The following is a 19,323-nucleotide window of genomic DNA, read 5'->3' as shown; positions in this document are numbered from 1 at the left end:
GATATTAATGTATGTCAAGGGACTATAATACTTTAAAAAAAAATTAATCTATACGTTGATGATACAATGAGAACGTGATAAGTTATATTTTAAGTTTAATTTATATTTTCTTAACCAATTATGAGGAAATAAGAAAATATAATTTTAATTATGTTTTATTTATGCAATTATTATTTTTATTTATGTAAGACTTAAATTATAATTAATAATTAAAAATATTTAAGTGGTAGTTATTTAGTTTTAATAAATAATATAATTTAAATTCATGGGTCATAATAGTTATAAATATAAATACAAATTCATTCCAAGTACTTGCCGAACGCCCGCTTGCTCGATTAACATCGCAAGTGCAGGCCGCTCGACGCCCGCTTGCTCGATTAACATCGCAAGTGCCGGCCGCCCAACGCCCGCTTGCTCGATTAACATCGCAAGTGCCGGCCGACCACCCATGGCAAGTATGGCCGAACGACCACCCATGACATTGCAAGTATGGCCGAACGACCGCTTTCTCGATTAAACATCGAAGTGCCGGCCAACCACCCACCAAACTTGCTCGATGGCATTGCAAATTAATCACGCATATGAAAAAAGGCTTCCAGATTTTAATCTCATACTTTCAAATTACGTAATATAGAATATTATAGAATGACAATTTTGGAATACAAAAATTTATGGAAGTGAGAGAAGAAACGTAAGGAGGTGTAGGAAGAAGCAATCTTACTACCCGCTTGCAGAAATGTTAAGTTCTAGGCCGTCCCGTTTCAATTTCTTGGGCTTCATTAGGTATGTTGACTCATGTTGGATCCTACTATTTACATTCCTTTTTTGTGAAATGCAGCCCCTTTTGTTGCTTTTCATTTAAAATGACATATTATTACCGCATTTTTCCCTTTCAAAACTATTTATCTTCTTTGCATTCTCTTTCATATCTCACATTAACTTTTATGCTTTCACTGCCAAGCTCGCAACAATGCAATGCTTCTTCTTGAATAAATATAAATTGAGATTAAGTTTGTTTTCTCCGATTAAATTAAACTATTTTCCACTCTTTTAATGTTATCCTTTTTTTTGGAAAAAATTTGGTTGAAAATGTCACCTTAAAAAATAATTTCATAAACATTTTTTTATTTCTTACATTCTGAAAAATATTTTACAAAACACTAATGATTTTCATGTTATCAAAAGAACCATCTAACTTTTAAGAAAGCCAAAACTTATTTGGAAAAGTACATTTCGAAATCTATAAATTAGAAGATTGCAGTGAGTAATCCAAATATTTTATTTACCTTATTTCTAAAACATTTGTATCCATTTGTTATTTCAAAATGTACTTTACTAACACAATAACTCCAGAAAAAAAAAATATGACCAAAAGAAGAGTTTATGCCAACATTCTAGAATAAATTCTAACCTCAACCAAAAAATTCATTCTAAAATTTGTGGGTCAACCATGTTCAAAAATTTGTTGAACGGAAATTTGATCATTTTGTATTTGTGGGGGGGGGGTGCAGGGAGATATTCTTACAGTGTAGAAAGAAAGGTACACTTGGGAGCCCATGGCTCTATTTGGGCCTTGAGCCCCTTCTCTTTTGTTAAGAAACCCAGAAACAAAAGCACCAGAAATTAGGATGTTTCTCCCTGCACCCCATCATTTTCCAAAAAGACCATTTTACCCCTTTTAAAAATGACTTCCAGGTTACTATTTCATCCACTTTCCAAAACATATTTTATGAATTTCAGATTTATCATTCTAAAAATTTAAAAATGTTTTTTCCAGAATAGATTTTTACCTTCCAGATTTCTTATTCGAAAAACACACTTTACTTTCAAAGCCCCTATATCCCAAAAACACCCTTTCTTACAAAACTACTATTCCAGAATCACCCAAAATCATCAAGTATTTCAAAGAATGTAGGGGTGCAAAAAGAAAAATATAGAGATGCAGGAAGAAATACCTGAAATTAACTACCAAGAAAAGAGCCACCCTAAACGAAATATATTGAAAACACTAACATGGTAAAAATGTGAATATATGTTTGAAGCATAGTAGGCCAAAATCTGATTTACCCAATAGGAATCTTCTATCAGTATTAGACAATTATTTTATATTTTAAATTAGGCCAGCATAGGTTATAATGAGACCGTTAATAGTGATTTATTACTGGTGAGATATAAAAAAAAATGGTAGTTCTCTTCTCTACAGGGGAATGAGAGCTCATAATAAACATATCATTCAAACCCAATCTCAAAACTGGAACCTTCTCTGCCAAAATTTAATTTCCATCCACCAAATCAATGTCTGATAAGAGAACAACCAGCCCCCACAAAAATTACAGAAAAAAACATTGAAGAATAAAAAAAGTCTCCCTTTCATGTTACAGCTATATCTTCAATTGAACATATAAAGAATTTCACATCAAAAGCTGTTGCTACCAACCAAATATTCCATCACATGATGAATGGATATAAGGTGAAATATGATTTTTTCTTTCTTACTTACTCTTTAGCTGCAGTTGTATTCAAAATCAATCTTTCCACATATCTGCAAACTCATCAGGCTCCAGAGGATTAGACATCTCATGCATTTTCCTCCTTGTCTTTGCTTTGACCTTCTTCGCAAACTTTCCAGCCTTCTTCTTTTTCTCCAAAGCTCGAACCTATCAGAACCAGCAACCAATGATACATATGCTTCTTAGTAGTAGAAAGCTTGAGAAATTCTAAGCATACACGAAAAATATATTGGTTGGTACCTGATTTGGAGATACATAGAATGGATTCTCATATAATGTTGGGCCTCCAAAACTGCCACCAAATATTTTAATTGGGTTCAAGCAGAATCGTGGACCGACCTACACAAGTAGTTTGCACACATGTAAATGAATGTTAGAAATTGAAAGATAAAAAATACATCAAGAACCAGTTTTCAGACCTCAATAAATGTCATTTTATCAAGGCCTCCCTTTGGTAATTTATCTGCTTCATTATGATGAGTAGAAATCTGCAAGGGAATAAAGATGTAGCATTCCTTAGTAGGCCACAGGCAGAAAATAAAACAATACTTTGTCATGAAAAAATCAATATTATATAGTTGGAGAAAATGAGACCATAAATGGTCGAATTAAATGAATCTTGTGAACAACTAATAGTAACAATTGTCCTCTAAAAGACTGATGCCATGAGTATAACACAAATGACTCAATCTAATGGGTTTTTGTCCTACAAAAAATGAGTAGAACTTCTATTGCAGGCTCGCACAGGAATCAAACCAAAATCAACACTTGATTCAGTCATCACTGATTTGGTGAGACTGACCATCTGTGATGCACTGATACATACTTCAATTTGTATCACATATCCGTATCCAATACTTTGGGATACTTTACCAACGATGAAGTATCTAATCTATTAAACACTAATACTTATTTTGACAATGTCTAATAAATGTGATTTCAATTTGGATTCACACAATTGTAATTATATATTTATTATGTTTTTATACATTTTTCAATACTTATATGTCACGCATAGTACCTTAAATATTCAAAAGCAAGTGTATTGCCATATCAGGTATGCATCATATCCAATATCGTGCCCATGCATCATAGCAGACCATAATTAAATGAATGAAGTTGATCAGTAAACGAAACATTACATGCACCATAGTTTAACCTTTGAGCTTATGAAACAATACCATACTGGAACATCCAAAATGTTTTACACTGGTAGTAGATAAAAATTTAAACTCATTATAATAGTCCAATATCCTCAATCTTAAAAATTGTTGTGGTTAAGCATTCTTTACATCATATTGAAGTCTATTTATTAAGGAACCCAAAAACTAATCCTTCAAATTGAAATGTATAGATAGAAACTTAAGTTCATTCCTCGGTAATGTTTATAAGAAACTAAAGGTTAAAAATGCTCGACCCAAACTTCACTTCAATCATTAACCTGTGGCTAAAAAAGCAATCAACATATTTATAATCACAATGTATACACATAATTTCTTTAGAGGTAGGTAGAAAGGAGACCCCAAACAACAATCTTCAAATTAAGGAACCCATAAATTCTTTAAAGGACAATGCTAATACAAACACAAACCTGGTAATTACGGAACCATATATGGTCATCAGCTATTGAGAAAACAAAAACATGATCATGGAAGGGCTTAGCTTTTCTATGGTCCTTTGGTATTTCGAATATCTGAACAAAAAAAGAAAGAAATAGTATATCAGAAATTATCAATTACAGCAGACATACAACAGTATTAGAAATAGAGAGAACTGTACACAGAAATATATGCATTAAACAGAACTCACAGCTTACTCAATCTAAACTATGTAATAATAGATGGACATATAATAACATTAATTGAATTTTCTCCAATCAGAAACAACAAATTGAGAAAATACTCCTAGGAAGAAACATGACAACCACAATGTAAGATCCCAATAACATCAGGAAAGAGCACATGAAGCAGATCATAATTAGACTGGAAATTCATGGAGGCAACATCATGAATCAACAAACTAAGATGAAACCATCAAGCTAACCTTTACCTTGTATATGAAATGGCACATATGAGAGTAATCAACTTAAGTTTTACTCGGATGAAACTAGGTGGACAAAGATGAAAAAACTTGCAAGGAAAGAAACAGACCACATACCTGTAACAACATCTCCTTTAACAGTTTCCAATGTGCATCTTTTTCAAAATTTGCAGAAAACGTCAAAAGAGGACGGGAACCTTTTAGGTGATTTCCCGTTAGCTTCAACTCCTCCATAGTATGCACTGAAAAGCAGTGGTGGAAAAAGTATATAAAAAAATTGGGTGGGAGAGAGAGAGAAACACAAAATCATAATTCACTGGGAAGAATGACCAGTGATGCCTAGAATATACAGACATCAGAACTCTACATGATCAGAGCAAGCAAATTAGTATTATATAAACATTACGACAATGATCAGATCAGAATATTACCCGCACTAACTAGAAATTTTACAGATGGGCCACTGGGGCATTTGGCCATCCAGAGATAAAGATCTTTTTGCTTCCTGCACTGAAATTGATGCATAGAAAATGAGAGGAGAAGACACTAATCAGAATATAACAAGTTGACCAGACACAAACTCATGACTACCATATCATAGTTAAATAGCATCAACATTTGTAACCAAGAAACGAATCCCTCTACCTACAAGCATGCTTTAGATTTTCCAAATAGCAAACATAATGCAAATACTAGTCTAGAGAACAGCACAACACATCAATCCTAAATCGAAGTACCACGGCACTGACCTTGTGGCATATAAATAAAATACCTCAAAAAATAAACACGAGGAGCAACTTTTGAGCTCAACAAGCTCGTTCAGGGTGGCGCCTTTAGTTTCCTTTGATTCAACCTTGTTATCCTTCTTGCAATGCGGCAAAAGTGACACCAAGTTCAACATCAAATGCCGGTACCTACAAATTAATGGAAAATAAATACTCCGCCCAAAAAAATACCATTATAATATACAAAAACTGACTCACTGCACAAGGTTTCTCTGTTCTTAAACTTTGCCCGCGAGCAAGCGGGCAGTCGAGCGGCCGGCACTTGCGATGTTTAATCGAGCAAGCGGGCGTTCGGCCAATACTTGCAATGTCATCAAGCAAGTTTGGTGGGCGGTCGGCCGGAACTTGCGATGTTTATCGAGCAAGCGGGCAAGTGACGAAAAAATAGAGTAATACAAACTATAAACGAAAAACACAAAATCTATAACTACAAGTCATGGGGTTTGTATTAGATTGTACCTGTAACTGATGCGCCTAGAGCAAGTGACCAAAACCTTCTCTTTGTTCCTGAATATTGGTGAACCAACGTTGCTGTCGTCGACTTCATCATTGACTAGACTCTTATCCTTCCAACCCAAAAGGGTCCTCGTTGGTCTCTCTGGAGCAGCATCTTCCTTTTTGGGCTGTGCAACAAGTTCACTACTCTCACTATGCTTTCTCTTCTTCCCCATTTTTCTGCTTCAAAATCTGACACACCCAATAACCATAATCACAAAAACAGAAAAAATTGACAACGACCCTTTAGAAAGGAGTGCGCCAGAGAATAAACGCACCTGCGGAGGAAAGAGATGATAGAGAAACTGGTTTGGGCTTTCGCCGGCGGTGACGACGAATGATTGAATGAATGAGCTGTGGCAATGGCGGCAAAGGGTTTTTCTACTTCGCAAAGGGTTTATGCTTAAGTTGGGCCCTTTATAAACCGGTTTCGGCCCTTTTGGGATATGCTTATGAAAACATATTTCTTGGCAGTTTCATTCTGCACCACTACATTCTTCTTCCTACACCCCCATAAGGTTGAGCAAAGACAAAAGTGTCCCTATATAAATTGTACATTTTTTTGTATTACAGATTATGAAATCCGGTAAATTTTCGGTAATCTCACGGATTAATGCTTTCGGTAGTACATGAATAGTAGTGTTAATCCAAAATAAAAAATGCAAAACATTCATAATTGAAAAACCATTCCGGATCCGTCAATCTGTAATTCAAAATATTATCCCTAAGGATGGTTTTCTAGCGAGAAGGTTTTAACGAGGCACTTTAAATTACCAACCTTGGTCAGAAATTAATTAATTCATTAACCGTTCGTTCGGCCAAAATATATAACAAGTTCTCCGAATTATAACTTAAACGTTATTCACCAACCTTGGTCAGGAATTCAATTATTAATAAACCGTTAGTTCGGACAGAATATATAACTAAAGTTATACGAATTATAACTTAAACGTTATTCACCAACCTTGGTCAGAAATTTAATTAATTTATTAATTCACGTTTCATTCGGTCAGAATATATAACTAGAGTTATCCGAATTATAACTTAAAGCGTTATTCACCAACCTTGGTCAGAAATTTAATTAATTTATTAATAAAACGCTCGTTCGGTCAGAATATATAAATAGAGTTATCCGAATTATAACTCAAACGTTATTCACCAACCTTGGTCAGAAATTTAATTAATTTATAAATAAACCTTCCGATCGGTCAGAATATATTATCCGAATTATAAACATTATTCACCAACCTTGGTCAGAAATTTAATTAATTTATTAATTAACCATTCGTTCGGTCCGAATATATAACTAGAGTTATCCGAATTATAGCAAACGTTATTCAACAACCTTGGTCAGAAATTTAATTAATTTATTCATAAACCGTTCGTTCGGTCCGAATATATTATCCGAATTATAACAAACGTTATTCACCAACCTTGGTCAGAAATTTAATTAATTTATTAATTAACCGTTCCTTCGGTCAGAATATGTAACTAAAGTTATCCGAATTATAACTCAAACGTTATTCACCAACCTTGATCAAAACATGCGACTCATAACCTAAGTGGTTAGCCGCTCGTCCGCCAACCTAGGTCAGAAATTAATAATTATTAATCAACCACTCGTCCGGTCAGAGCATGTGACTTAGGTTACATGAATTGTAACTTAACGTTATCTACCAAACTTGGTCAGAACATACAATTAGTAACTTAAGTGTCGTCCGAGCGCATAACTTCGAATACTGACATGATACGTTCAAAAACAAAAGAAGTGCGCGGAAAACAGCAAGAACTAAAAGCAGTTAAATTGTTCAAACGCCCACAACCCGGGTCCAGATATTTTCACAAATTATACTATCTTGATGGCTTCATCCTGCTGCGGAGCCTCCGACACAATTTCTTCACGATTCTGACGTTCGTCCTCCGCCCCTTCTGCCTCCTCACCCTCTGCGCCCCCAAGAGGTACTAGGCGGCCATCCACCACATCCATACCCGGGTCGTAGCGGTCATCATCAGTCGGCACACCATGGAAGAAAGCTACCTGACGAACGCCCTGATTAAAACTCTCTTCACTTACACGCAGCATAAAACTTTGGCATTGTTCGATTTCGGCGGTCAAAGACTCCTTTTCAACCATCAGACCATCTTTTTCTCTCTTTAAAAGATTTCGTTCGGTCGTCATTTCAGCCAAAGCGGTTTTCAATGCTTCTTGCTCTTCCTTCGCAAGCCGGATATCTTTCTCCCTCTCCCTTTGGCATTCTTCAACAGACTCCAAGGCTCTCTTCAAAGAAGTGGCCGAGTCGTCAAGCTTCCGCTTTAACTTTGGAATCACGACCGACTCAGCCCTCTTCAACTCCTCACCAATAGCATGGCTTACAACCGCTGCCCGACACTGAAGTTCTACCATTTCTGTAATAAGGTCCAAAGTCGGGACGGCAGCCAAGATCCCCTCGTCCTCTGGTCGCAGACCAAATTGCATGGTGGGGGCAACTCGTATCCCAACTCCCAACATGCTGATGGGTTTGCCTCCAGAAGAAGAGCCCGCCTCGATTCTCGGCACCTTGGTCGGACGGCCCCTCTTCTTATTCGCAACTGGAGCAACAATAGCAGTCTCGGTCGGCACCTCCCCGATGACAGCAATTGGGGATTTCGGTTTCACACCAGCAATAGCAGCAACCTTGCTCTTCTTCGCTTGTCTTTTCAAGCTGTTCATGAACTTACTCAAACTTGGATCCATTGTTACTACAATATCTGCAAAACACACACAGTTAAATAAGTGTCAAATATCAAATCGAACTAGCGAAGGGCAAAGATGCTCACCGTTCAGATCTGCCCATTGCTTGGACGATCCATAAAGAGCTATCAGTTCCCGAGTGGGAAGTCTACACGGCAATTGGTTTATAATCATCAAAATCTCCTGATCAATAGGGGATAAAGATTCCCAAAATCGATTTTCAAGCGTGGCAGGTTTCTCGGTCCAATGAAAGGGAAATTTGGTAGTCCCATCAGCATTATAGAAAAGATGTCGGCCGTTCGGCTCCACAAAAACTTTAAAATAATAGTCTTTGAAATTTTTGTAAGAGGAGGTAAACGCAGCAAAACGCACATTACCCGGACGACTGGATAGGGATAACCAACCCACAGGATGGCTGGGATGAGTATTATAGTAGTACAAGAAGGACTCAGGAGTCGGCGTAAGGCCAAAAATTTGACAGATAACCCGGAAGGCTTGTAAAATGGCCCACGAGTTCGGATGTAGTTGGGTTGGTGCAACATTAAGTATCCGAAGGATATTCATGGTAAAATCATCAAAGGGGAAAGATACGTACAAATGAGAAAATAAAGTGCTATACACGAAGAAAAAGTCATGCGGAGCATTTTCCCGGCCGTGACAAACACGGTCGGTGATACCGCATATATCGACAGATAACGCCTCTGCCGGACAATCTGGTGTTAAAAAGTTTTTATGGACAGCAAGAAATTCATCTAATTTATCAGAGGACTTTATTTTACTAGGAATCTTAAGGACGGCAGGATCGACCCAGTCATACGTTGGGCCATCCGATGCCTGACTCGCACCGCGAGTCAAAGACGAACCCACAACACTAGAAGACCCCTCAGAAGAAGGCATGACTAACCTTGAATCGAAGAAGACACCGGCAACAAACTCAGCACCTGGCAAACGAAGCAAGCGACGTGAAACTCAGAGCAAGAGAAACGGAAAACCCTCAACTCCACAAATGAAGCACTATTTATAGGAGAAGCAAAACCCCTACGTTCGTCTAGCACCATTAGATCAAATCTAATCTAACGATCAAACACGCTCGGCGTTTGAAACGGCACGTAATCCCTACCATTCAATCGATCTAGATGTGACAGCATCCCCAAACGGCAACTCTGCCATGCGTCACATCTCTGCCACACATTAATGATGCCAGCTATCAAGCATTGTCTCAAAAACCCTCTGCGTCTCATACGACTCTTCGTTCTTCCATGACTTCGACCCTGGGGGGCAAGTGTACCGGTCGGCACCGGACGACCTCGTTGTTCGAAGTAAATTATCTAATTAAGCAAAGAACGTGGTTACACGTGGGACAAACGGTTACAATTCCCACTGAGCAACAAACACACGTGAGCACTCCCTGGATTTTCGGGAACACCCCCTAGATCCCAGGAAACCATCTAACACGACCCACGACCCAAGGACCACAAAACAGGTCGCGAACCACTAACGACCCGGAGGGCCCAAGCCGAAGGGGACATACAAAAGAAGAGAAAGAAAGAGAGAAAGGTATGTTTTTCAGATTATCAAGGATTCTCACTGAGAGAGATTACTAACTTGAGCGTCGGAGCACAATCGCAGGTACCCCCACCGGCCGACCGAGGCACGCGAGGAAGAATGAAACTCGAAGGACAGGACAACTAAGACTGAAGCAGACACTTTGTATCGACGTGGACCAACATTACTCAGTCCCCAATATCCATACAGGTACATGACTTGAACGTCAGAATGTTTTTACAGATATTATCCGAGTTTGGAGCTCAAGAAGTCGAAAAGTAAAGGAGTTAAAGAAGAGTACAAAGACGTTATGTGAAAAAGATACCGACTGAGAAAAGACAATCCTTCTTTTTCTTAAAACCAGTTGAATTATTAAAGTATGATCCTTAGTTTGCTTCTTTTTTTCATTGAACTCAGATTTCAGTTTCAACATTGGATATTGGTGTTGTACCTGAATCACCCATGAGGGATGTCTCAATTTCCCATACAAGACCCCCCAAAGGGACGATTGACCTATTTTCTGGACCTCCCATTCAGATGATGCCTTCCCACTTTTCTCCAATGGACAGGGAGGCCAGAGTCCTAAGGTACAGGGAGAAAAAGAAGACAAGAAAATTTGAGAAGACAATAAGGTATGCCTCAAGGAAGGCCTATGCAGAAACTAGACCCCGTATAAAGGGTCGATTCGCCAAGAGAACAGATGTAGAAGCTGAAGTGGATCAGATGTTCTCCACAACACTAATTACAGAAGTTGGATATGGCCTTGTTCCCTCTTTCTGAATATGATGTGCTGAACAAAAATGGCCACAAGACAGAGAAGAAGCTAGAAGATCGTGATCAATAGAAATGGCAATGGCAACCACTTATGTACTAAGTTATTTTGTTGATACTGTATTTTTTATGTAATCTAATTACTCTCAGTTGCACTAATCGGATGCTTTATTATTTTGTTTACTGTATTTTGAATGGAACTTGTATTTGTAAATACAGTCCTTGTATTAAATTATTAAATTATAGTCAACATATCTTTGATAAATTTTCATTTTCTCTAGTTCTATCATGGTGTATCTGTCATTTCATTTAGTTGCAATCACTTCAATCAAACTAAGTACTCTGAACAGATATTTAGGGACCAAAACTAATTATCTTCATCAAACATCATTCAGGTGCATTGAACTTACTGTGGCTTGAGTTTTGGTTTATATACTCATGATCCTGATCTGGCTACAGTGAAAAAGAGGATAGAAAGTTGTCGAGTTTAATATAATGCACATAATTCCTTTTTCATTTGTTTGCCTTGGAAGAAGGTCAAAAGCCAAAACTTGTTAATTATATATTCTTTTCTCCTCTCTTTCTCTTTGTGATTTCCACTGTTCATCATTCCTCTGCATAGAATGCTCCTATATCATCAAGAGAAAGAGATCTTTTGGCATATTTGGCTGAAGTGAGAGAATTCTATTTTGGAGAAAAAAATGCATTTAAAATCATTGATTAGAAACTTAATGATTAAGGTTGTAACAAGTTTAGAATTTTTATACATGGAAGTGAATTTTATTCTTTAACATGTATGTCCTTTAATTTTGAGAAGCCAAATATGCTTTTGTAGCAACACAGCATATTCTTAAGAAGAAAAGATCTTTTTATTATGACTCTCCCTGACCATACATGCCAAAGTACATTTAGAAAAAATCTGCACAAAATGATTGATGAATTTATCGCATACAAAATGCCCTCTTGATTATTTTAGTCTACAGATAACTGGGAACGAGAGAAGAGATTGAAGAAAGAAACAATGAAGTTTTTTACAGTGAAAGTGTGGCTACGGGTTCGGTTAATGAACAGAACAGGTTGAAGAAATACCATGCCAACGCTATAAATATTCAGTATCTGCTATTCTATTTGCTGCACATAACTAGTGATAGCAGACAATATTCATTCCTTCCCACATTTCATATTCCAATATTGTTTCTCTACCATGTCAGAAGTTGCTTAGGTGGCTATAGTAAGTGGTATGGTTTCTATTTGAATGTAAAGTATACTCCTCTTCTGGTGAGTTGAGACAAATCAGCACCAAAATTGCAATAAAACTTTTTCTTTTCTCTTTCTCTGAAAAAGTAAAATACCTCTGATTTTAACCTTGTACTCTCTGTTAAGTTAGTTTCTGTTGCGGAATACGAGGTTCAGTAAAAGGTAATGCTTTTTTACATCAAAAGTTTTGGAAATCATTCACCTTAAGGTAAGAGTAATCCTCACCAATAAAAAAAATGACATCATTCATTGAAAGCAGTGGTGATACAATTTATTGTTCCTTGTAGATCTTCCACATCTATTTATAAATATATCTTCACATTTTATTTCTGCCACTATTTGTTTTTCTACCCTCTTAAGGTATAAAAGTATCAGATTAAAGAGAGAAGAAGCCTGTGTTATAATAAGTTTCTTAGTAATTTGTCTTAGTAAGTTTCTTAGTTCAATCAGTTTACTGAAATAGTGGTCCTCAAAAATTGGCTACACTTTTTTTTATTTTATGAAATGGTATGAGACAGAAGTAGAATAGTGAACTTGTGGAGGTTGTTGTTACATATGTACAAGGAACGATACCCTTTTGTTTGATCTGCATGTCTCACAAACTGCAAAACTCAGACAGGTACACGCACTCACCAAATTGATTCTAAAGACGAAAAGAACACCTATTCCCTTTCCGCTCTTTCTTTTTCTTTTCAGTAAAATATTTCCTTGCTTTGAAGAGACAGTTATGCAAAAACTACCATCCAGAGACAATTGAGTTTCACTGGATCACATCCGTATACGACCGTATACTTTCAGGTCCAAACATGCGACTATAAATATAAATAGACAAGTCCCTTAGATCAAATGTGTACTACTAGATAGTCGAAAAGACCGACATGACCGAATGGTTGAGAAGGTTAATGATTGTCTTAATCCAAACACAAACCATAAATCCATGATTAACAGTAAGTAATTAAGTCAGTTTGGTGGTAAAATATGATTGAGTCCTCTTTTAGACTCAGAAGCAGACTCATAATAGCTGAAGCCCATCTAAAAGGTATAAATACTAGAGAAGACTTAGCGTCAGAGGTAATTTTTCCCTTTCTCAACTCACCTGTATATTATACTCGGACTAACTAATTAGAGACCACCGTGCCGGAAGACTGTGAAGACGGGGAGACGAAGACCGAAGGAATCACTCTAGGACTAACCTGACCATGTAAGAACAAAATGTAATGGCAACTATACTCCTTGTTCTCTTATTGCTAATTAGTGTCAAATAGGTAGAAGACTTCAAGACACTTAGTCTCTAAGGGAAGTTCCGTCCCTACAAGAACAGATATAATATTTTAAGAAGGAATTCTTCTATTGCTGCAGAATCATAATAAACTCCTATCTTTGAATATCATTATTGTATTTGCCGATAATGGTATAACTAGATTGTTTATTACCTTCCATCATGGGCATGCATTTCATGTTAAAAATCATTAACATATCATCTGTGTTACTAAAAATAGTCTTTACATATAATCATAGCGTGCAGCATTAAAGGGAAAAGGGTTCTTTATATGAAAGAGTTACTTCAACCTTGGAAAGCAAACATGTGGGTGGCCCCAAATTAAAAACAGTGAATCATGGCCAAATATGTTGCCTTTGCTTTAAGATCCACAAACTCTAAGAGAACCAATTCCAGCTTGCTAATTTGTCCAGCAGCAAAAGTAACACAAACAATGACAAAAGTGTTCCAATTATTGATGAAATCTAGTAAGCGTTTCCACCAAATTATGGAGGAAAGACATGAACAAAGAAAAACAAGCCCACAAAGGGTGTTGTTGTTTTCTTTTTACTTCACAAAAAAAATAAAGTGAGTGAAGATCTCACCTTTTCAAACTGATTTTGTTTCATGTTTTCCAAAATTATATTATAACACTTTCATTTGTGATTTATATTTTAATGGATTTGTATCATAGAACTCCTTTTTATAAACTATTGAAAATTTAATTGAATATAATCTTAAGAAAACCCTAATAATTATAATTAAGTATATAATTTGGTTTGGTTGATTGAGTAAGATCTAAATTAGATACTAATTTTAAAGACTACAAATTTTTTGCTATCTAAAATATTTTATATCATTAATAAAAATTTATAAATTGGTATCTAGATTAGTTATCAAAGTTTTAGTTATTAATATTTTAGTTTATAAATTACTCTATAAAAGACTAATAGAGACTAATTTAAAATATGTAGTAAATAGTTAAAAAAATTGGTAGTTAATAGTTAGATACGGTTTATCAACTATTTTATAAATTTTTATTAATAATAAAAATTACTTTACATAAAAAAAAATTAGTTTATAAAATGTTTTCTATTTTAGTTAAACAATAACTAATTATTTTGATATTGTAGTTTTTATTTAGTGATTTTATTTTAATTGAGTTAGTGTAAACTTCCTTTACATGTGTTCAATTCCTATAATCCAATGCACCCTATGCTTGTTTGTATTTTCATCTTAATTAATGTCATAAATTGATGGAAATTATAAAACTTGGAGGCTTCAATAATTTACATTTTTTTTTGCTAATTGTACTAAACTTTCAATTATTTTATTTAAAATGATCTATTGGCACTTATTTTCTCTTTCTTAATTCCAATTTTGGAGAGTATTTTTAATAATGTTATGTAAATAAAATATCGTCTGTAAAGTACATTTTGAAATAACAAATGGATAAAAATGTTTTAGAAATAAGGTAAATAAATATTTGGATTACTCACTGCAATCTTCTAATTTATAGATTTCGAAATGTACTTTTCCAAATAAGTTTTGGTTTTCTTAAAAGTTAGATGGTGCTTTTGATAACATGAAAATCATTAGTGTTTTGTAAAATACTTTACAGAATGTAAGAAATAAAAAAATGTTTATGAAATTATTTTTTAAGGTGACATTTTCAGCCAAAGTTTTGCCAAAAAAAAAGGATAACATTAAAAGAGTGGAAAATAGTTTAATTTAATCGGAGAAAAACAAACTTAATCTCAATTTATATTTATTCAAGAAGAAGCATTGCATTGTTGCGAGCTTGGTACTGAAAGCATAAAAGTTAATGTGTGATATGAAAGAGAATGCAAAGAAGATAATAGTTTTGAAAGGGAAAAATACGGTAAAAATATGTCATTTTAAATGAAAAGCAACAAAAGGGGGTGCATTTCACAAAAAGGGAAATGTAAATAGTAGGATCCAACATGAGTCAACATACCTAATGAAGCCCAAGAAATTGAAACGGGACGGCCTAGAACTTAACATTTCTGCAAGCGGGTAGTAAGATTGCTTCTTCCTACACCTCCTTACGTTTCTTCTCTCACTTCCATAAATTTTTGTATTCCAAAAATGTCATTCTATAATATTCTAGATTACCTAATTTGAAAGTATTTTTTCTAATATGAAATTAGCTTATTATATAATTGGAAAGCCTTTTTTCATAATCCAGATTTTTTTTAATATAATATTAGTTTTTGGATTCTGAAAGTTGTTTTTAGATGAGTGATTACTTTTGGATTATATATTTTGAAATTTTTTTTATGGATTTGAAAGTAGTTTCTGGAATATGTAATTTGAAATATATTTTGGATTACATAGTGGCAATTTCTCCCTCCACCTTATCAATTTCAGCATGCACCCAATCAGCTTTAGAAAATGACAAAAATACCCCTCATAAATGACGAAAATAACTTTACACAAAAATGGGAAAAATTATTTTTGAAACTTTTATCTGAAATATTTTGGATTTCAATTTTCGGAACATATTTTTGAATTCTGAAATTTTTTATCCTTATTTTTAGTTTTGTGTTCATAATTTTTTTTTTCCAGCATGTATTTTGTTATTTCTCAATTATAATTATTATTTTGGATTTTTTAATTTGGAATAAGAGTAGTTTTGGAAATTTAAAAAATTGATATGGTGGAGGTTAAAATTGATATGGTGCAGAAAAAATTTGCCTTACATAATTCACAAGCTATTTCTAAATTCGAGATTAGATTTTGGATTATATAGTCCAAAATATATATAATTTTTTAAATTGATTCTGGATGGTATAAATCTATGGGAGTGGTAAAAAAGATAAAAAAGTATTTTCAATGTGGGTGACACAAAAATATACGGAGGTGCATGAAGAAATTCTCTTTTCATAAGCATATCCGAAAAGGGCCGAAACCGGTTTATAAAGGCCCAACTTAAGCATAAACCCTTTGCGAAGTAGAAAAACCCTTTGCCGCCATTGCCACAGCTCATTCATTCAATCATTCGTCGCTACCGCCGGCGAAAGCCCAAACCAGTTTTTCTACCATCTCTTTCCTCCGCAGGTGCGTTTATTCTCTGGCGCACTCCTTTCTAAAGGGTCGTTCTCAATTTTTTTATATTTTTGTGATTATGGTTATTGGGTGTGTCAGATTTTGAAGCAAAAAATGGGGAAGAAGAGAAAGCACAGTGAGAGTAGTGAACTTGTTGCACAGCCCAAAAGGGAAGATACTGCTCCAGAGAGACCAACGAGGACCCTTTTGGGTTGGAAGGATAAGAGTCTAGTCACTGATGAAGTCGACGACAGCAACGTTGGTTCACCAATATTCAGGAACAAAGAGAAGGTTTTGGTCACTTGCTCTAGGCGCATCAGTTACAGGTACAATCTAATACAAACCCCATGACTTGTAGTTATAGATTTTGTGTTTTTTCGTTTATAGTTTGTATTACTCTATTTTTGTGTCTTGATGTGCAAAGTTTAAGAACAGAGAAACCTTGTGCAGTTAGTCAGTTTTTGTATATTATAATGGTATTTTTTTTGGGCGGAGTATTTATTTTCCATTAATTTGTAGGTACCGGCATTTGATGTTGAACTTGGTGTCACTTTTGCCGCATTGCAAGAAGGATAACAAGGTTGAATCAAAGGAAACTAAAGGCGCCACCCTGAACGAGCTTGTTGAGCTCAAAAGTTGCTCCTCGTGTTTATTTTTTGAGGTATTTTATTTATATGCCACAAGTTACTTCGATTTAGGATTGATGCGTTGTGCTGTTCTCTAGACTAGTATTTGCATTATGTTTGCGCTATTTGGAAAATCTAAAGCATGCTTGTAGGTAGAGGGATTCGTTTGTTGGTTACAAATGTTGATGCTATTTAACTATGATATGGGGGTAGTCATGAGTTTGTGTCTGGTCAACTTGTAATATTCTGATTAGTGTCTTCTCCTCTCATTTTCTATGTATCAATTTCAGTGCAGGAAGCAAAAAGATCTTTATCTCTGGATGGCCAAATGCCCCAATGGCCCATCTGTAAAAAAGAAAGAAATAGTATATCAGAAATTATCAATTACAGCAGACATACAACAGTATTAGAAATAGAGAGAACTGTACACAGAAATATATGCATTAAACAGAACTCACAGCTTACTCAATCTAAACTATGTAATAATAGATGGACATATAATAACATTAATTGAATTTTCTACAATCAGAAACAACAAATTGAGAAAATACTCCTAGGGAGAAACATGACAACCACAATGTAAGATCCCAATAACATCAGGAAAGAGCACATGAAGCAGATCATAATTAGACTGGAAATTCATGGAGGCAACATCATGAATCAACAAACTAAGATGAAACCATCAAGCTAACCTTTACCTTGTATATGAAATGGCACATATGAGAGTAATCAACTTAAGTTTTACTCGGATGAAACTAGGTGGACAAAGATGAAAAAACTTGCAAGGAAAGAAACAGACCACATACCTGTAACAACATCTCCTTTAACAGTTTCCAATGTGCATCTTTTTCAAAATTTGCAGAAAACGTCAAAAGAGGACGGGAACCTTTTAGGTGATTTCCCGTTAGCTTCAACTCCTCCATAGTATGCACTGAAAAGCAGTGGTGGAAAAAGTATATAAAAAAATTGGGTGGGAGAGAGAGAGAAACACAAAATCATAATTCACTGGGAAGAATGACCAGTGATGCCTAGAATATACAGACATCAGAACTCTACATGATCAGAGCAAGCAAATTAGTATTATATAAACATTACGACAATGATCAGATCAGAATATTACCCGCACTAACTAGAAATTTTACAGATGGGCCACTGGGGCATTTGGCCATCCAGAGATAAAGATCTTTTTGCTTCCTGCACTGAAATTGATGCATAGAAAATGAGAGGAGAAGACACTAATCAGAATATAACAAGTTGACCAGACACAAACTCATGACTACCATATCATAGTTAAATAGCATCAACATTTGTAACCAAGAAACGAATCCCTCTACCTACAAGCATGCTTTAGATTTTCCAAATAGCAAACATAATGCAAATACTAGTCTAGAGAACAGCACAACACATCAATCCTAAATCGAAGTAACACGGCACTGAAAAACCTTGTGGCATATAAATAAAATACCTCAAAAAATAAACACGAGGAGCAACTTTTGAGCTCAACAAGCTTGTTCAGGGTGGCGCCTTTAGTTTCCTTTGATTCAACCTTGTTATCCTTCTTGCAATGCGGCAAAAGTGACACCAAGTTCAACATCAAATGCCGGTACCTACAAATTAATGGAAAATAAATACTCCGCCCAAAAAAATACCATTATAATATACAAAAACTGACTCACTGCACAAGGTTTCTCTGTTCTTAAACTTTGCACATCAAGACACAAAAATAGAGTAATACAAACTATAAACGAAAAACACAAAATCTATAACTACAAGTCATGGGGTTTGTATTAGATTGTACCTGTAACTGATGCGCCTAGAGCAAGTGACCAAAACCTTCTCTTTGTTCCTGAATATTGGTGAACCAACGTTGCTGTCGTCGACTTCATCATTGACTAGACTCTTATCCTTCCAACCCAAAAGGGTCCTCGTTGGTCTCTCTGGAGCAACATCTTCCTTTTTGGGCTGTGCAACAAGTTCACTACTCTCACTGTGCTTTCTCTTCTTCCCCATTTTTTTGCTTCAAAATCTGACACACCCAATAACCATAATCACAAAAACATAAAAAATTGAGAACGACCCTTTAGAAAGGAGTGCGCCAGAGAATAAACGCACCTGCGGAGGAAAGAGATGATAGAGAAACTGGTTTGGGCTTTCGCCGGCGGTGGCGACGACGAATGATTGAATGAATGAGCTGTGGCAATGGCGGCAAAGGGTTTTTCTACTTCGCAAAGGGTTT

The 19,323-nt window shown here is 35.5% G+C and overlaps 5 protein-coding genes and 1 long non-coding RNA gene across 9 annotated transcripts in view; 2 read left to right on the top strand and 4 right to left on the bottom strand.

Annotated features, from left to right (window-relative positions):
* LOC137823365 (ribosome biogenesis protein BRX1 homolog 1-like) overlaps positions 1-6,244 on the bottom strand; it is a 16,597-nt gene extending 10,353 nt beyond the window's left edge. Inside the window, exon 1 of the mRNA XM_068628470.1 lies at positions 6,109-6,244. The gene's annotated coding sequence lies outside the window, so the exon portion shown is untranslated. The remainder of the gene's footprint in view (positions 1-6,108) is intronic.
* On the bottom strand, positions 2,246-19,270 carry LOC137823362 (ribosome biogenesis protein BRX1 homolog 1-like). Of its 2 annotated transcripts, none has more exons than XM_068628465.1 (9): positions 19,200-19,270; positions 5,795-6,022; positions 5,323-5,464; positions 4,982-5,060; positions 4,668-4,792; positions 4,102-4,203; positions 2,930-2,998; positions 2,751-2,849; positions 2,246-2,657 (listed from the first exon to the last, which is right to left on the bottom strand). In XM_068628465.1, the coding sequence occupies exons 2-9, from the start codon at positions 6,004-6,006 to the stop codon at positions 2,526-2,528; spliced, it is 960 nt and encodes a 319-aa protein (XP_068484566.1). In that variant the 5' UTR covers positions 6,007-6,022; positions 19,200-19,270; the 3' UTR covers positions 2,246-2,525. The 2 variants fall into 2 exon arrangements, with proteins under 2 accessions (XP_068484566.1, XP_068484565.1); XM_068628464.1 differs by lacking the exon at positions 19,200-19,270 and adding an exon at positions 6,109-6,224.
* LOC137823359 (uncharacterized) lies at positions 7,478-9,936 on the bottom strand. Of its 2 annotated transcripts, none has more exons than XM_068628461.1 (2): positions 8,648-9,936; positions 7,478-8,578 (listed from the first exon to the last, which is right to left on the bottom strand). In XM_068628461.1, the coding sequence occupies exons 1-2, from the start codon at positions 9,456-9,458 to the stop codon at positions 7,677-7,679; spliced, it is 1,713 nt and encodes a 570-aa protein (XP_068484562.1). In that variant the 5' UTR covers positions 9,459-9,936; the 3' UTR covers positions 7,478-7,676. The 2 variants fall into 2 exon arrangements, with proteins under 2 accessions (XP_068484562.1, XP_068484563.1); XM_068628462.1 differs by having other exon boundaries at positions 9,466-9,887.
* On the top strand, positions 9,989-11,142 carry LOC137823366 (uncharacterized). 2 transcript variants are annotated; one of them, XR_011083114.1, is made up of 3 exons: positions 9,989-10,118; positions 10,191-10,316; positions 10,350-11,142. It is a non-coding gene; the product is annotated as an uncharacterized lncRNA (long non-coding RNA). The 2 variants fall into 2 exon arrangements; XR_011083113.1 differs by lacking the exon at positions 9,989-10,118 and having other exon boundaries at positions 10,167-10,316.
* Positions 16,576-17,185, top strand: LOC137823479 (ribosome biogenesis protein BRX1 homolog 1-like). The gene is made up of 2 exons (XM_068628641.1): positions 16,576-16,787; positions 16,981-17,185. Exons 1-2 carry the CDS (start codon positions 16,576-16,578, stop codon positions 17,183-17,185), a joined length of 417 nt encoding a protein of 138 aa, XP_068484742.1.
* Positions 17,073-19,323, bottom strand: LOC137823363 (ribosome biogenesis protein BRX1 homolog 1-like). The gene is made up of 6 exons (XM_068628466.1): positions 19,200-19,323; positions 18,886-19,113; positions 18,553-18,694; positions 18,208-18,286; positions 17,894-18,018; positions 17,073-17,432 (listed from the first exon to the last, which is right to left on the bottom strand). Exons 2-6 carry the CDS (start codon positions 19,095-19,097, stop codon positions 17,361-17,363), a joined length of 630 nt encoding a protein of 209 aa, XP_068484567.1. The 5' UTR covers positions 19,098-19,113; positions 19,200-19,323; the 3' UTR covers positions 17,073-17,360.

This window comes from Phaseolus vulgaris, chromosome 8, assembly GCF_000499845.2.
Source record: "Phaseolus vulgaris cultivar G19833 chromosome 8, P. vulgaris v2.0, whole genome shotgun sequence".
Classification (NCBI taxonomy): Eukaryota; Viridiplantae; Streptophyta; class Magnoliopsida; order Fabales; family Fabaceae; genus Phaseolus; species Phaseolus vulgaris.
Note: the sequence above shows the minus strand (reverse complement) of the source record. Positions and strands in the feature narration are given on the sequence as shown.

Coding starts and splice junctions, on each gene's coding strand:
- LOC137823362 (XM_068628465.1), bottom strand. CDS start 6,006: ATGGGGAAGAAGAGAAAGCATAGTGAGAGTAGTGAACTTGTTGCACAG. Junction 5,061..5,322: donor CCTCGTGTTTATTTTTTGAG/GTATTTTATTTA, acceptor CATCAATTTCAG/TGCAGGAAGCAAAAAGATCT. Junction 4,204..4,667: donor TAAAGGAGATGTTGTTACAG/GTATGTGGTCTG, acceptor TTTTTTGTTCAG/ATATTCGAAATACCAAAGGA.
- LOC137823359 (XM_068628461.1), bottom strand. CDS start 9,458: ATGCCTTCTTCTGAGGGGTCTTCTAGTGTTGTGGGTTCGTCTTTGACT. Junction 8,579..8,647: donor GCAATGGGCAGATCTGAACG/GTGAGCATCTTT, acceptor TGTGTTTTGCAG/ATATTGTAGTAACAATGGAT.
- LOC137823479 (XM_068628641.1), top strand. CDS start 16,576: ATGGGGAAGAAGAGAAAGCACAGTGAGAGTAGTGAACTTGTTGCACAG. Junction 16,788..16,980: donor TCTAGGCGCATCAGTTACAG/GTACAATCTAAT, acceptor ATTAATTTGTAG/GTACCGGCATTTGATGTTGA.
- LOC137823363 (XM_068628466.1), bottom strand. CDS start 19,097: ATGGGGAAGAAGAGAAAGCACAGTGAGAGTAGTGAACTTGTTGCACAG. Junction 18,695..18,885: donor TCTAGGCGCATCAGTTACAG/GTACAATCTAAT, acceptor ATTAATTTGTAG/GTACCGGCATTTGATGTTGA. Junction 18,287..18,552: donor CCTCGTGTTTATTTTTTGAG/GTATTTTATTTA, acceptor CATCAATTTCAG/TGCAGGAAGCAAAAAGATCT.